The 17,956-nt window shown below is 31.7% G+C and overlaps 3 protein-coding genes across 4 annotated transcripts; 1 reads left to right on the plus strand and 2 right to left on the minus strand.

Moving 5' to 3' along the window:
• Positions 1-586: 586 nt before the first annotated feature.
• LOC112711928 (uncharacterized) lies at positions 587-5,098 on the minus strand. The gene has a single exon (XM_025764668.2). It carries the CDS (start codon positions 3,827-3,829, stop codon positions 1,364-1,366), a length of 2,466 nt encoding a protein of 821 aa, XP_025620453.1. The 5' UTR covers positions 3,830-5,098; the 3' UTR covers positions 587-1,363.
• A 1,839-nt stretch (positions 5,099-6,937) lies between these two features.
• LOC112711929 (protein transport protein Sec61 subunit gamma) lies at positions 6,938-9,128 on the minus strand. 2 transcript variants are annotated; one of them, XM_025764669.2, is made up of 3 exons: positions 8,316-9,128; positions 8,080-8,195; positions 6,938-7,288 (listed from the first exon to the last, which is right to left on the minus strand). In XM_025764669.2, exons 1-2 carry the CDS (start codon positions 8,407-8,409, stop codon positions 8,080-8,082), a joined length of 210 nt encoding a protein of 69 aa, XP_025620454.1. In that variant the 5' UTR covers positions 8,410-9,128; the 3' UTR covers positions 6,938-7,288. The 2 variants fall into 2 exon arrangements, with proteins under 2 accessions (XP_025620454.1, XP_025620455.1); XM_025764670.2 differs by having other exon boundaries at positions 6,938-7,321; positions 8,316-9,126.
• Positions 9,129-14,190: 5,062 nt separating this feature from the next.
• LOC112711930 (uncharacterized) lies at positions 14,191-16,091 on the plus strand. The gene is made up of 2 exons (XM_025764671.3): positions 14,191-14,972; positions 15,787-16,091. The coding sequence occupies exons 1-2, from the start codon at positions 14,403-14,405 to the stop codon at positions 15,868-15,870; spliced, it is 654 nt and encodes a 217-aa protein (XP_025620456.1). The 5' UTR covers positions 14,191-14,402; the 3' UTR covers positions 15,871-16,091.
• Positions 16,092-17,956: the final 1,865 nt, after the last annotated feature.

A 17,956-nucleotide genomic window follows, 5' to 3' on the forward strand; every position in this document is an offset into this window, starting at 1 on the left:
TATCTTATCCGCGGGTTGAAAATATCTCAACACTAATCCTATCTGCTCTTAATCCGCGGGTACTCGATCCTACCCGCGGATTACAAAAAATATACAGCACTATTATATAACTTGATGATAATTTAAAATAGAACTGATTTTTATGTAAAAAAAATTTAAATTATCAATTAATGATTTTCTTTTAGTGGCTAAGGATTTTTTGTATTTAGTGAGAGGTTTTTGATTTAACATCCACTTAAAACATATTTTTATATATAGAGTTCGCATATTTTTATATATAGAATGCGGGTTGGTCGGTTGAAGCTCAACCCGCACCCTACCCAACCCGCACGAAAACCCTATCTGCACCCTACCCTATTTATTGCGGATCGGATTGGAAACCCTACCCGAGCGGATGAGATCGGGTTAGGTACTCGTGGGTAGAGTACATATTGCCACCCTTGTTGTCAACGTCCCTAAACATGAATTATCAAGTGTAGACTCAAGTTAAAATAGCATTACCGATATGAATATATTGGGATGGACATAGTTCTAAAGAAAGAGGGGGAAAAGAGAAGAGGGGGTAGGGGGGGAGAGGACAAGGAAAGGAGAACAAATGTTTTTTCCTGTATAATTTATATTCATTTTATAATTTAATTTTTATACACTTATCAATGTAATTCTTTTCTTCTACTAACATCCAATCAAGTATGCTCGTGTAGAGAACAGCAGCTAAATATAATACTCTTAAAACTTATCATACAAAGACTAGAATTGCTGAAAGCAGGATCCATGTGCTACAGCCTACAGCATAAATATGTCAGTATGTATACTCGAGAGATAATATTAAGTAATCTGCGAGCGGTTGTGAGAATCAAAGCATTGCAAGAGTCTTAATCTGCCCCCAATTAAAGTCTATGTGTGTGTGACTTCCTCAACCACTTTCTGTTTACCCATTCAACAGCCAAAGTTGCTTTGTTAATGTTCACTAACCAGTCATAATCAAATTCATATGCGAATGTAGTTGGGGGTCAAGGTGAGTGAAACACAAGTTTCCTCTTTTCTGCCATTAGTTGAGAATTCCCGTCAAGTGCTTAATTGCAACTGATTTTCTCAATAAATGTTTAGACTTTGTTCAAAACTTGAGTACCACTCACTAAGACATTGCTATTAGTTCAATCTTTTGACAAACAGCACTCATGAGCCATGCTTGCATGAACTCAAAAAATGTCATTTATTGCTAGCAAACAATAAATCACCAAAATCCTACTACTAAAAGCCCCCAGCTGCAGACGTTTTTATTCTTGAATTCATTCTTGTTTGTACTCTAGACACCAGACAGCATTGATCTTCAAAATTGACCGAATAAGCATTCTCTAGAGAATCATAGACCAACACAAGACCATTTCTTCGCAATGCGCTCTAGTAACCTGCATTTATCCTCCTCGCTTATATGTGGATCAAGGTTGCCAAGGTTTTGAGCAAAACTGTTTGCCTCATCTCGCAAATTAAGCTTACAGTACCAATCAACTATGGCGTTGTAAGTCTTTTGGTTTGGCTTACATCCCTGCTTCATCATCTGCCGAACCACATCAATAGCCTCTGCAAACATTGAATTGGCAGCGTAAGTTGCTACAAATGTGTTGTATGTTACAGCATCGGGAACAGGCGCAGGGTCTTTCATTTCTCTAAATATCCTTTTCGCCTCCACCATCCTGCCATTTCTGCAGTATGCATAAATGACAGTATTGTATGAGACTATATCAGGCTTGATACCCTTCTCCACAATTTCCCTCAAGATCTTCTCAGATTTTTGGAAGTCTTCAGAGCGGCTATACATGTACATCAAGCTATTATACATAGACAGACTCAGGGTAAATCCACTCTCATACATAAAGTTCAAAATCTCTTTGGTTTTGTCTTCCATCTTCTTCCTCCCATATATTGAAAGCATCGCATTAAGAGTAGTCATGTCAGGTGAAATCGCTCTGCTTCTCAGCTCGAAAAAGGCACGTTCTGTTTCTTCTAGGAGATCAATCTTGCTGTTTACTAGAACAAGAGTCTTCAAAAGAACAGCATGTGGTTTAATTGCGCCAGAGTATATCTTCTCTGCAAGAGCATTCATCCTTTCAATCTCCTTAGCATTGGCATAGGCATGAAGCAGAGAAGAGTATGTTACCTCATTAGGTTTACATTGACCATCCTTCATTTCGGCAAGAACTTTCTCCGATTTTTCCCAAAGCCCTCCTCGGGCCAATGCTGCTAAAACAGCATTATAGGTAGAAAGATCAGGAGTCACTCCAGCTTCTAGCGTTCTCTGATAAATAGCCATAGCTTGGTCAAAGGAACCACACCTGCTGTATGCACTTATTAGCGTGTTAAAGGTTTCCCTCTCCGGCACAAACCCTGCTCTCTTCATTTCTTTAAATACTCCTGATACTTCAGAGTCCAATCCATTTTGTCCAAATATAGCCAAAAGCGTATTCCAAGTAACTATGTCAGGGGAATAATTGCATACTCTGATCTCCTTAAAAACTTTCTCCATTTCTGCAAACTTTCCTCGGTCACCATACATCTTAATAAGGGCATTGAAGGTACATATATTAGGCTTGCAACCAGCAGCTCTCATTTCTTCAAAAACTTCCATTGCTAGCTCATCTTTTTTAGCCTTCACAAATGCTGACAAAAGGGTGGTATAGGTGTAAACATCAGGTTTGATCCCTTTCTCCACCATTTGGGTTTTAAGTTCCAATGCTTCCTCCAACAAACCAACTCTGGCGTATGCCGATATCAACGAAGTGTAGGTCACTATGTCAGGAGGAAAGCCATCACTTTCCATCTGTCTCAGAACATCCATGGCTTCCTTGGGACGCCTGGACTTGCCATAAACATCCAACAACGCATTGTAAGTAACCATGTCAGGCATAAATCCAGCTAACTTAATCTCATTGAAAATCTCAAGAGCTTCCTCATACAAAGACCCCGGGCGACAACAACTTATGAGGGTATTATAAGTGCACAAATCCGGGACAAAACCACGGGCTTTCATGCTCTCAACAAGATCAATAATCTTAGTCCAAGGCATGCCCATCTTCCCATAAACATTCAAAACAGCATTATACGTAATTAAATTAGGCTCACACCCCATTTGTTCCATCTTCTTAAAAAGATTCAAGGCCTCCCTATACCTCTTACTATTAGCATAAGCAATTATCAAAGAAGTATAAGTATGAGCATCGACCTTAACACCATCGTTTTCAAGCTTGTTTAGCAACGAAGCCGCAGAAGAGACCCGACCCGCTTTACCGAGAATGTTGACAATCCCAGCAACAAGAAAGGAACCATTTAAAAGCGAAACGCAATCGTGCCTGCTATGAACCCAGTCAAACACACTCAATGCAAGCCCAAATTCGCTGTAAAACCCTAAACCCTTGATTATGCCCAAAATGTCCGAAGCCAAGGAGTCCCTACTGGGTTGTTGGAGTAAAGGGTGCAGAATTTGGGGTAAGCGAGTGGAATCGAAAGAAGGGTGAATCAAAGTTTCGAGAATTCGATGAGCCAGAGGGGAAAGGCGATGAGTTGAAGAAGGATTGCGGCGGTTGGAGAGGGGAACGGTGTGGTGTTCAGGAGGTGGAGAATGAGTCAGGTGCAGGTGCGGAGGAGTAGAATTCGGCGTAAAAAAGAGGTCTTGGAGGAGAGGAGTTACCGGGGAGTGAGAGGGGGAGGGTGACGGTGAAGAGGAGTATGAGGATGAGATCAGAGGGATAGTGAGCTTCTCTGCCATTGGAATGGAAGATGTTAGCACTTCCCAGCTTCCAGGACAAAGTTGTGCACTCTCAACTACTTTCATGGACTAAATCCCTATTTTGGACTTGATATTCATGGATTACCTATTTTGGTCTTTAAAATTTAAAATTATTTATATCAATCTTTTAAATTTAAGTTGCATTTGTTTAAAGAGATATGATATTTAGATAGGGATAAAAAATATAAAATCATATTTGAGAGAGAAAACATGACAGAGACAATGTATTCAGAGACACTGAATTAGTATATTTTGTATTCATCCTGACAAAAAAGATACAGAAACACTAATAAGGAACACAATTTATTTTTTATTTTTTTCATTATTCTTGTTAATTTTTCATAATTATATTTTTATTATTATATTTTTCATCTCAAATTTTTTAAATGAAAAAAATGAGAATAAATTAGATTTTCATAATTTGTTCTAGTTTATCGCCAAACAGAATACAAAAACACAAAATTTTCTGTCTCTTTCCACCATCAGTGTCTTGTCCTGTCATATTTTCGGAAACAAACGCAACCTTAAGTCTTATTAATGTAGTCCCTCAACTTTTTCTGTCGATGACTAGACAAACAGAATGCTGAAATGAAACCCTCTCTGCCATGATGCCTAAACGACGTTGTTTACTCTTGGCACCCAAACAAGTCAGAAACGTCACTTTGTATATGAAAGGAGAAGAAATGATAGAGACCCAAAATCAAGTATTCTTCTTCTTCTCTACCTCAACTATTCTTCATTTCTGACTTGTTTGGACACCAAGGGTAAACAATGTCATTTACTCATATCATCTAGCGTGGCAGAAAAGGTGTCATCTCAGCACTCCATTTGCCAAATTATCGGCGGAAAGAGTCGAGAGACCATATTGATGCCCGAACTTGAATCTGAAGGACTAATATAGATAATTTTGAATTTCAAGAACCAAATTGAATAATCGTGTGAATCTCAGGGACCAAATTGAAGATTTAGTCTACTTTCATCACTGAATTTCGAAAAGAAAACCAAAAATATTTGGTAACCAAAGAAAATTAACCAAAAATTGTCTTAACTTGTCTTATTTAATATTTATTAATTATTACGATAATTAATAAATATTATATAAAGTAAATTCTGACTTTTTTTTCTCTCTTTAGCATTACCAAAAGAAAAATATATGTCTCTTTTCCCATATATTTTCTACATAAATTAACATATATGTTTTTTAAAAGGGTAAATCATCAAATTCGCCGTTCAAAGATTATTCGTTCACTAAATTAATTTTCAAAAGATTTTTTAATCAAATTTGTCCTTCAAAAATTATAAATTAATCGTATTAGTCTTTCTGTCATTTGCTTTGTTGATAACGCTAAAATTTGTTAAGGTGACACGTTAAGTGATATTACACCACACATAGGAGTCTTAATTGACTATAGTAGAATAAGTTTATGAAATTAGATCAAATCAAAATTTAATTGAGGACTTGAAGCGTTGAAATTTCTCAATTTAGAGTTGATTTGATCTATTTTATAAACTTATCATGTTAACAGCCAATTATGACTACTATCTGTGTTATGGTGTTACTTAACGTATCACATCAACAAATTTTGACGTCGTTAACAACGGAAATGACGAAATGACTAAAATGACTAACTTAAAATTTTTGAAAGACGAATTTAATTAAAACAATTTTTTGGAGACTAATTTAGAGGATGAGTGGTCTTTTGGAGACTAATCTGACTATTTACTTTTTAAAAAAATATTTACTTATGCAATGATAAAATTGACATATATCTCGTTTATATTATGGGTAAATTACCAAAATTATACTCGAATAATTTTTTTCCTAACAAAATTACACCTAAATTTTGTTATTGACAAAAATACCCTAAAATAATTTTAAAACGTGACATAAATATTTAATATTAAATATGTATTTCTCAAAAAATAATTTGGAGCTTGAATTTTAATGCGCAAGCATGATTGAAAAATTGAGATATTTTTATTTTTAAAATTCGCTAACTATATTTTTTTGTAATGTCTTAAAAGTATTATTGGTTATTGACAAAAAAATCACAAAAAAATATATATATACTTAGCAAAAAATCACAAAATTTTAAGGATAAAAATATCTTATTTTTCTAATAATACTTACAAAAAATCGAATCAAAATTCAATCTCTAATGTATTTTTTGAGAATACATATTTAATGTTGCGCATTTTTGTCGTATTTTTAAATTATTTAAAAGCATTTTTGTCGATAACAAAATTTGAGTATATTGTCGGGGTTCGAATCTCGCCTTATGCATGCAGCAACCCATTGGCTAACGGCAAATCCTTGAATGGACGGAAAATCCTTAAAATCCTTAAATAGAGCTCAGTACCGCAACGGATTAGTCCTTGACCTGTTGAGTTGGGGGATACCGTGAGAAACAAAAAAAAAACCTAAATAAAATCATACTTGCAAAACCATTAAAATCAATTTAAAAGATAAAATTAATATAATTTATTACAATTTAAATAATATTAAATTATTTTTATTTAATTCAATTCAATTTTACTCAACTGATTAAAATATTATATTATATCAATTTAAATTTATTGATTAGATTTAATTCAAACTATTATTATTTAGATTAAATCATTTTTTATTATTCAATTTTTTTCAAACAACTGTACTGTTGAAAATAACTCATTTTTAGACATATGAATACATCAAAATCAATTTTTTAAAATATTATAATATTTTTTCTCATTTAAATGTTTAAAAATAATTTAAAAAATAAATCAAAACTCTCAATTATTCCTCCATGTAAAAATAGTAAAGTAAAAACTTAGGTATAATTAATTTTAAATTTTATAAAGTTAATAGTTGAGAGTTGTTAAATAATTTAATAAGTTTTTAATTATACCTGTTATTATCAAATAATAATACGAATCACACGCTACTATCCGAAACTTGATGCCAAGCTTCAATCACAGACGAATGCAACTTGATGCCAAGCTTCAATCACAGACGAATGCAAGGCCAACCTCTTTGAGTGCTACTATCCGAAACTTGATGCCGAGCTTCAATCACAGACGAAACTCAAATGCAAGGCCAACCTCTTTGAGTCTTGATATTCGTAATTCGTCTCGTTCACCCGTATCCAATGACTAATAACAGGGATTTGCTCATAGCATAAACAAAGTACATAACTTTCTTGATATATGAATATGAATGTCGAAGCAGGGATCCCAAATCCCAGACCCCTTCCCCAAATTCAAGAAGGAAAACAAAGTCTAAAAGCAAAACTGCAATTCCTCAAATTTTTGCGTCCTTAATCCTAAATCAAAGCAATGTGTCAAGGTCTAAAAATTTTACATTCTAAATCTCACTGTAATGCTCCCAGAGATGACTGAAGAAAAAAAAAACAAAAAAACAAAAAAGACCAAACATAGGAGAACTAAGTGAGAAGTTGAGAACGCTTTATGCTTTCGTTCACCCCATAACTTGAATTCCTTCAAGTGACTCTTGTTCCCATCATCCTGCGAAGATAACCAAGAGAGCTATTTAGAAGCCTGAAAACATGTAAACGTGTAACGAACATTAAAAGAATGTTCAAAGTTGCTATTAGAAACACTCATCGCATTACTCATTCCATAGGTGCAAACAGTCTCTTAAACATGTTTAATCGGTATTGTGTGAACATGTGATTACAAATTGACATTTAACACTCGATAAATTATCAATAATACTTAAGATCACTAGAAAAACTTTGCATGTAATCAAAACATTGAAAAGTGGAAACTCAACATTCTCAATTTCTCACTGCAGATTTTTCCATTAACCTACTATATAAACCCGTAACATTATTGTCAAATTCGTTTTGTGCAGAGAGATAAATCCAACCAAATTTCACTCTATAACCAATCCCATCCATGAACTCATTAACGTACGGGTATATTGAATACATTCTGCTGCATGCTTATAGACATGAATATTGGGCTTTAAAGAAAGTTAACATACCAACCGATAACCAAGAAAGTTAACTGGCATAGGCATAAATATTGGAGTCTAATACAATATCTAAACAGACGAAAGTTGACCTGGTAGATCTACAAATTATTTTACTCATTATGCGTTTCTAAATCCTTCGATGTGCTATGAGATTCTTGAAAATATAAAACGATAAACGGCATATGATTGTGAAATTTTATTTAATTTAACAAGAGAATCCAAATCAGACTATCCGATTTTTGCAGAGAAACTCAGAGACCTACCATAGTAATTGATATCTTAAAAAGATGAAAAAATGCAAAAGAAGAAAAATACACACCTAACCAGATCCAACGATGATGTTGTTAATTGGAATAAAGATGAGCTTAACGAAGAAGCCAACGAATCCCATCACGACGAACCCGATGGCAGTACGAACAGCAACCTTTGAGAATTCTGGAACCAAAAAAACACGATCAGATTATTCAATATTCAAACCAAGATCTAGACGACGGGAAATGTTATTCAATTATTTTCTTGAGAAAAGAAAGAAGGATATTAGGTTAAGAAAGAGACCTTTGCGATCTGGCTTGTGGCAACGTTTTACGAGCCTGACGCTGTCCTTGGCGAACTCTCTGAGGGGATCGAAGACTGAATCAATGGCGTCCATTTTCTCTTATCTCTTTGCGGTTCTTGATCTCAGAATATTCAATGGATTTGACTTTCTTTTGAAGAAGTAAAGTAAGTATAGCGTTCTTCTTCCTTCTTCCTTTGTATAAATGTGCCAACGCCAAAAATATCACAACAATTTGACACGATTCTTCTGCAGCATGCCGCGTGCTTCTCTACGGGGGTTTTTCAGCCCAATAGTTTTGCGATTTTTTGGCGCTTTTGTCACCTCCTGCAAGTAATATGGGCCCAAATTGTTACCAACAACATTATAGGCCCAAACTGGAGAGAGTACATGCCACACGAGCTCTATGGGCTGATCTAGCATTTCATGACAAAATACCCCGCCTAATTTCCATCTTGTAATTTCTTTGTGGGCTTATAAACGAAAAGTAACGGATTTTTGTCCAAAACCAAAAGTATTTATTTGGTTCTCCAATTAAATCATGTATCGAAATTTTTTTTAAAAAATAAGTAATTTTTTATTGTTAAAAAAAAGAGTAATTTTTTGTGAAAGGTTGATCCAAGTTTTGAGAGTATTTAAATTGTCAACTTTTTACCAAAATTAGCGACGAAGGAATATAAGAATTAAATAAAGACTCTAACTAAATTGGGTCGATTTAGTGGTTAGTTCCTTACTCTATTTAAGTATATCTTTTGATGTGCTAATTCTATCAAGAGAAGTCTTTATATATGAATCTAGTTTCTTAGCTATGTTGTATTCCCTATTATGATTGATTACCGTTTTAAAGAAGAAAAAAGTGAATGAAGAACAATGATATCTACGTGACACCAGAAAACCAGTGAAATGAAGATGTAAACTATTTCTCTGTCTTAGCTTGTTCACATCACACATATTACCACGCCCAACCACCACTTTAGTTAGATCGTTACGTATCCTTAAATTAAATGAATATCAGGTGAAATTAATCTTACTCTTCCCTAATTAATCATTGCATCTATATATCTTATCACTCAATTAAAGGAACGGTTGACTACTATCAGGCACTAGCAGGCGAATCTAAGTTTTAAGTACTTTTAAATTTCATTAATGTTGTCAATAGCAATAACTTTGTTTTTCTATAATAAAAGGACAAACAATATATACATGTTAATTAATGAAAAAAGGGCTGATCGAAATAGAGTAATGCTAGAGAGCCAACATAATTTATTGTTTTTGATCTATAGTTTTAGTCATTAACTCAATTTCTCAATATACTTTTAGTTTACATTTGAAATATTATTAGCTAATTGCTGGGCAGAAAAACTTGAAATGAGAAAAGGACAAATATGAAGAAACTGAATAACAACGATGTTGCTCCTACTATAAGGTTGTACGTGTCAGATAAAACAGCAACTGCTATGCAAGGATTCTTATTAGTTTTTTTACAATGGAGGAGGCAATTAAGGAAAGAATAGGCTAGTCTCTGTTGATTTAGGACTCGAGAATAATTAATGGGAATGAATATAAAGGTAGCAAAGGGAAAAGAAGCCAGCTAACAAAAGTAAGCTGGAAAGTAGCATCATCGTCTAAGATCGCAAAAGCATCGACCTTTAAACAAACTACCCTACCAAATCTCTAACGTTTGTTATTGATCTGACACCAAACATTTCATTATTGTCATTATAACAAGTAACCACCGCTATCAATTTTCTCATGCAATAATGGAGCAACTTAACTAATCACTTTCTCAAGTTTTGAATTCATCAGTCAACTACGTTAAATTATAAACTGTAGGTATTTGTCATCTTAATTGCAAGGAAATAAAAACAACGGTCAGAACTTATTTTATTTAATTTTTATTAATTATCATAATAATTAATAAATATTAAATAAAATAAATTTTGACTTATTTATTTTAGTTACTAAATATTTTTATTTCTGTTTAAATATAGTTATTTATGGATGTAATATATTATTATCAACAATATGAAATGGAGGAACATATAACTATTGATTTATTTAAGAGTAATACGGAAAAAGAGTAGGAACTACTTTTTATTTTGCAATGAATATTTATTTTTTAATTTTTTCTATCCTAATCTTTGTTCATCCGTTACTTGTTAGGTAATTATATTGTTGGATTACTTAACAAAATTGGAGTAATAAATGTTTGTAATTTTAACTTCTTCTTCTTCAATTTAATTTTCAATATATAAATGACATTAGTACTCTTCAACATTTATTTTGAAGTGCAAACCAACCATGCCAAGTGAAAGTCCAACCAACCTGATACTTAAAACATGCATGGATAAGAATTAGTAGTGAAATGCATTCGCTTAACTACTAAAATGCCGTTTTAATTATTTTATTCTGATTATTTAATATTTACTTAGCTTTTGGACATATAAGTATAAATTAAGCTACCTAGCAAACATACCAAAATTAAAATAATTAATACACCACGCATTACTGCTAATAATGTTTTCCAAAGCTGACATGAAATCAAGCTTGTTTTCTAAGCAAAGTCTACCCAAGCAATCACCTTTTCTTCCTTAATTGGCACTGTTCCCTCTTTTAGATTTACCCTACTTTCATTCAACCAAAGCAAACAAGACACGTGAATCCAAATGAATAATCATGTTCATTACCAGCAGAGGCTGAAGTCCCCACTACCAAAGCTGGGTGCTCTGAGGCTGTGATTATATTATATGGCTGCCTGCAACTCATTCAAAAATTTAAGTTTTAATCATCTCTTCTTTAGGCTGTAATTTGTTATTAAATTTTAATCGTATTTTTTCAAACTATATACTTATCATTTCTCGGCAAACTAAAAATGAAGTATGAAATTACTTTTGGAATTATCCACATAAACACACAAATTTGTCAAGTAGTAGTATATATCTATATACAATATTTGATTTGTTCGACAAATTTAACAAAATGATTAAATTTTTTTTTTCCAATAACACTATTTTTCATGAGTATGTTTTTAGTGTTTTTGAATTTTATTCTTCCATTAGTAGTTTTTTCCAATAATATACAATATCTCTCTTTAAAAAAATTTGATGAAAATAAAAATTATAATAATTCTTTTTTTTTGTAAGCATGCATTGTATACATACCATTTTTTTTCCATTGATGCATTTAAAGCTTCTCTTTTATTATGGATGTTAACTAGAAAGTGAAATATTTTTTCGGTCCATATCAATTAATTTTTTAAATAATTTTTTTATGTTAAATTTTAAATTTAAAATTCTTAAAAATTAAAAATTAAAAAAATAATTTTAAAATAAAAAATTTATTATTATTAACTAAATAAAAGTTAATTTTCTATACTTACTGTTAATTACTTTTTTGGTCGCTGTATCTTCTAATTTGACCGGTCAAATATTAATTTAAACTATATTTAAAATTTTATTATTGGTCAAATAAATTGCTGTATTCACAAAACGAGATTTAAACTTTTGATACTTATTTAAAGAAATGAATAAACGGCTACTCGACCAATCTAAAATTTGAACTTTCGACATTTATTTAAACAAACGAGTATTCAACCAATCCAAGTTAATTTTATTGTTTATTACTTGATACCACCAAGAATAAAACATGAGTATATATGAGGAGGTTCAGGTACCAACCGGACCCTCATATATTTCTTTGTGGCAGCCTCAAGTCCCCAACGTAGCGTACAAATTACACATGTCATGAGACACCACATCACTAAGGAATGAAGCCACACTCATGACCCACACTTCCTACATTATTCTTTTTATATGATTATGCTTATAATTGACATACACACCGATATGAAAGTATTCACCACTCACCACTCACCACTATGAAAATTAAATCTTACAATAGCATGCATGTTTATATAATTGTATATATACTTGTTCACGCACACAGAGATCTTGTGCTACAAAATAGATGAGAGCTTCAGAATAACAAGGTATACCGTATACACATGGTATGTCAGTGTAAGTTAATAAAAAGAAGACAAAAATTAATTAAACTCGAAACATGTATATGTACATAATGACGTAAATAAATAAGAATAGAAATGGTAGAGGTAGACAATCATTTTCCACATTTACCGGCCTACACGTAGCACACAAAATTGAGCATCTGAAATTGGGACATGAACTACTTCAAATGTAAATACTACCCACCGATTACGATTTCTTTCTCTATCTGAAACACTCGCCCAATAATGTGCTTGCAAATGTGTTTCCGGTTCCCCAACCCAAATCAGCACAACAACTTAACAGAGCATAACTCTGTTAGTTAAGGGGCACCAATACCTAATAACTTAAAGGTTTAATAGGCTGAGTTTGTTTACAGAGATAAGACACTAGGATAGGAATACTGAGACATAAAATTGTGTTTAGCAGAAAAGATATGGACAGAGACAATATGTTCATAAACATTAAATTAATATATTTTGTGTCCATTTTAATAGAAAAAATACAAAAAATTCAACAAAAAAATACAATTTATTTTTTATTTTTTCTTTTATTATTTTTGTTAATTTTTTATAATTATATTTTTTATTATTATATTTTTTATCTCAAATTTTTTGAATGAAAAAAAATGAGAATAAATTGGATTTTCATAATTTGTGTTAATTTATCGCCAAAACAAATACAAGAACACAAAATTTTGTGTCTCTTTCATCAATGTCTTATCCTATGCCGTTCTCGAAAAGAAACAAAGATGTAATCAATTAATTACAGTTAATGCATTTCGGATTATTCATATAAAAGAAAGTATGCCAATTATTTACATGTCCTCTAATCAGCATTATCATGTGCCCATAATCATTTTGGTGGCTACTGTATGTAATGTCATCATAACATATAATTCATTGTTAGGGCCTATTGATCATTTCTCCATATAGTCACTTATATCATTAATGGCTAATCACTCGTTGTCCATGAAAATTGTAAATACATTATGAAAATCGGAAAAAGATTACTGCATTAATAGTCATGTAATGTTAGAAGCACGAAATTATAGTGCATACAGTACTTTAATTATTGATGTTTATGTAAATAATAGTTCAAACTTAAATAAGGTTGGTACTTAATTTATTAATAACGACTTAATTAAAACAATATCTATGCAATTATAAAACAATACATATAATTTTTAATAAAAAAATTTAAATTTAAATATCAAAAATTAAAAATATATTTTATAGATATATATATAAGAATGATACTTGAAAAAAATTGACACCAATTTATATATATAATGTAAGACTAAAGGAATTAAAAAACTTAAATATTAAAAAATAAAAAACATGTTGTTAGATTACTAGTTTAAAATGATTAAGTTGATGACTAAATAATAATAAAAGATGAGTGCTAAGAGGTAAGTAATTTTTGTAATTTGTAACTGTCAAGTAATCATTAATAATAATTTTTATGGTATGAGATTTTATCAAATAAATTTAATAAAGTTACTTATCCCTTACACTTATCCATAATAAAAAACAATAAATTCTGATCAACCTTAGCCTTTCTCTATTTTTAGCCAGCTAGCTTTATGTTTTTAGAGTACCTTGCTAAAGAAATTTAATTTTGAATATTTTATCCAATAAAAATACTATTTATACAGTTAATTTTAGTATACACAAGTAGCATAGTTGTTTATATAATAAAAATAGGCAATTATTTTTTGAAGATGTCAAAAACATCTTTTCATAATGATTTTTGTTTAAAAAGTGTAATTTATTTATTTTGTAACACTTTTACTTTAAATAAAATTAAATCCTACAATCTATCATCTAATAAAAATGATATATCTTCACATGATGACAATCATTAAATTTTTATTAGAGTAGCCACCATCAAAATATATGTTGATAGTAATGCATGCATGAAGAAGAAGATCCCATGAAGCATATCCATATAGAGCAAAAATTTGTCCGAAATTGAAAAGCTTGTGTGTCACTCAATTACCATTACGCCTATATATTCTTCTTCTTCTCTCCTTGCCTCTTCCACTTAACCCTCCCAACTTTGAAGAAGAAAAGAAGGAGAAGTGCCATGATGGACAGAGCAACCATTCTGTTTGCCGCTTTCGTCTGCATCGTGGCCGCCGCCGGAGTCGCTGCTCAACAACAACAACAATCTCCCCCAACTCCTCCAACTCCCACCACCACCCCCCCTTCTCCACCGACCTCCACCCCGGCTCCTCCCACTCCTCCATCTTCTCCTGCTCCCCCCGTTCAGTCTTCTCCTCCACAGCAGCAGCAATCATCTCCGCCCCCACAACAGCAGTCATCTCCTCCCCCACAACAACAGTCGTCTCCTCCACCCGCAGCCACTCCTCCGCCGGTAACCTCCTCCCCGCCACCCGCATCTCCTCCTCCGGCCTCTCCACCCCCTGCCTCTCCTCCACCATTCTCTCCACCTCCAGCCACACCACCGCCGGCAGTACCACCACCCGCCGTCCCTCCTCCCGCGCTCACGCCAACCCCTCTGTCATCTCCTCCGGCAACTTCTCCTGCTCCCCTGAAGAGTACGGCACCTGCACTATCGCCGGTCCCTGCTCTCTCACCGGCTGCTGGAGCTCCCGGTCCCAGCTTGGCATCTCTCGCGCCGGTTAGCGATAGTGTAAGCTTCACTCTTCTTTTTCTGATCTTATACTGTTACTTTTTTGCTAATGATCATGATGATTGATGAACCATATTTCGTTATTCAAAAATTATATTTATCCACCAATATCAACCATTAAAATTAACCACTTTCTAAAACCAGGAGTAAGAGAATCCAAAATTTTTAGATAGAATCGAGAGATTATATTATTTAAATTAGTTGACTATTACTATATAATTATTGTAAATAAATATACGTATAATTTAATTTATTTTTAATATATATTTTATATTTTAATATATATTTTGTATTGATAATTAATTTTAGTAATTAATTTTAATATATATTTAGTATAATTTTTTATTATTATAATTTATTATTTTGTATTTTTAGCTAAATACTAAAATATTAAGATATATTACATCATATTTCTTTTTAGTTATAAGATAGTTATAATATTATTTTATCGCTGTGATAACATAATATAAGAAAAATTATTACTTAAAACAAGTTTAGTTTTTATTTTTTTTAAAGAAAAATATAAAATAAATTAAAAAATACTTATGTAAAAAATTTAAATAAATTAAAAAGAAAATCTTATTCGAAATTTGAGAGATATGTTAAAAGTATAATTATTTATATTTTATATAAAAAAATGCAATTTCATAACCGTTTTTTAGATAATTGAATTTGAATAATATATGATCTCTCTTTTTATTATTTTTCAAGCTAGATTTTTGTTTTAATTTGCCTCTTGGCACATACATATTTGTGTTTGATGCATTAATTATAATAAGACTAAACTTATAAGTGAACGAATTTCAATTTGCAGAGTGGAGTAGAGAAATTGTGGTCATCCAAAAAGATGGTTGGGAGCTTTGGATTGGGATCGGCTCTTTTATCATTACTGCTGTAGAGATCTTCTAATTGTTACCGTCATTTTGCCATTTGCCTCTCTATATATACCATTTTCTAGCTATCATATTATACATATATGGGGAGTTTATATCACTGATCACTATATATTATTCATTTCATTATTCGCTTGCATTCTTTTGAGGGGTTTTGGGAGTTATTTTCTATGTCACTATGATATGTCTATTATCATTTCACTTTATTATTAAATTTTCCTATTCATTTGCTGTCTAATAATTTTTTTTTCTTATTCTCATCCTGCTTTCCTTTTATTATGATTGTACTCTGTTATCTTACTTTCTTTAACTATACGCTTGGTTATTATTTAGAGGCATGTTATACATACAAACCTTTTTTATTTACAAGTCTTATAAATTGGTACAAGTCCAATAAAATACATCCGCATTATACGCACATTATTCAACTATTTTCTGTTTTTGCGTTATTCACCATGCATTATGAACGACTCTTCTTCTTCTTCTTCCTCCATGAAAACGAGTTTCTTGCCAAATTTGTTCGATCTCCTTCGTACGTTCTCTCTTCGCCTTTTCATTCGTTGTTTTACTTGCGTTTATCACTGGTATTCTTGTTTCGTTTTTTTTTATTTTCATGATTTCTGAAATCAAGTTTTAAAATCGTTTTGAAGATAATGGAACTTTAGAAATATGCCCAAACGATTACAAAAATACACCTAAATGATTACAGAAATACACCCAAAGGATGACAGAAATACACCCAAACGGTTACAGGAATTCACCCGAAGATTACAGAAATACACCCAAAGGATTTAAGAAATACACCCAAAATTCGTTGAACTACAACTTATGCATAATTCAGAACTCTTTCTCTTTTTCTTCCTCATCTTCTGCTGCTTCTTCTTCTTCATTTTCTTATTTCATATTCTCATAAATTTTTTTGGAGAAAAAAATCAAATAAAGAAAAAAATACATAATGTTGCAAACTCAAAAGAAGAACGAGGAGAAACACGACGATAAAGATGAAACACTTCAAAAACGATTATGTCAAAAAAGAGTGGAAATCGAGAATAACGAAAAAAGAAAACAGAGAGAAAAGCACGTAAATGAAGAAGGAGAAAGAGAAGAAAAGAAATTCGAAAAAAAACAGAATCCTTTCAAAAATTAAAAATCTTGTTAGAAACACGTTTGAGCGTAATATCAATTAGAGGACTTGTAAGACTTTATAGAATAGAATCACTTGTATGTAAAAATTAATTCTATTATTTATTGCATACATAGACACGTGTAATGATATCTGTACTTGTTAATTTTTCTATACATTTCTTTTGTATATTTTTTAGTATAAAAATAAATGTTTATCTTTTTCATATTTTATCAGTTATTTTTAATATTAGAGATAAAAATATAAAATATATATAAAAAATGTTATATATATAACATTCTTCTTCCAAAAATGCCTTTAACATACATAACCAATAACAAATAAAGAATATTGTACTGAGCTCAATTGGGCTACGTTCAAGCCTCGAATTGAGCCATAAATTTTTGTTTATTTTTAAGTCAGGTCTCCATTATTGTGCTAGATCAAAAGTTCAAAACATGACTTAATTTGAGCAGTTAGTTATAGTTTAATTAATCAAATTTATATATGTAAAATGTTTTGATCATGAAAAAAAGGACAACCCGCCTCTAAAAAAAAGAGCATTTCAAAATATCCCTTCTCACTAATAATGATGTGAGAAAACTATCATTCTTAGATAAGGAAATGTGAAGTTTTGAAATGATCTTTTTTTTTGTAAAAAAAAAAAGAAAAAATAGAATTCAAAGTTCTTCAACACCTTCGGTTGTACATACTCAGAGAATTTGCAGGTGACAATTTACGTGTTACTTATTTTATATTTAGTACATTAACTCTAAAGAGATCACTTGGATAAAAATACTAAAAATGTATTTTTGTAAAGATGTTTACATGTGTTAAGATATTATTGGACATCTTTATTAAATCAATTAATAATTTATTTTTTAATAAACCAGAATAAAATTGATTTATTAGAGCAACAATAATAAACTCAATTATTTGCATTATAATTATTAGACCCGATTTGATCC

Source organism: Arachis hypogaea, chromosome 9 (genome assembly GCF_003086295.3).
Source record: "Arachis hypogaea cultivar Tifrunner chromosome 9, arahy.Tifrunner.gnm2.J5K5, whole genome shotgun sequence".
Taxonomy (NCBI): Eukaryota; Viridiplantae; Streptophyta; class Magnoliopsida; order Fabales; family Fabaceae; genus Arachis; species Arachis hypogaea.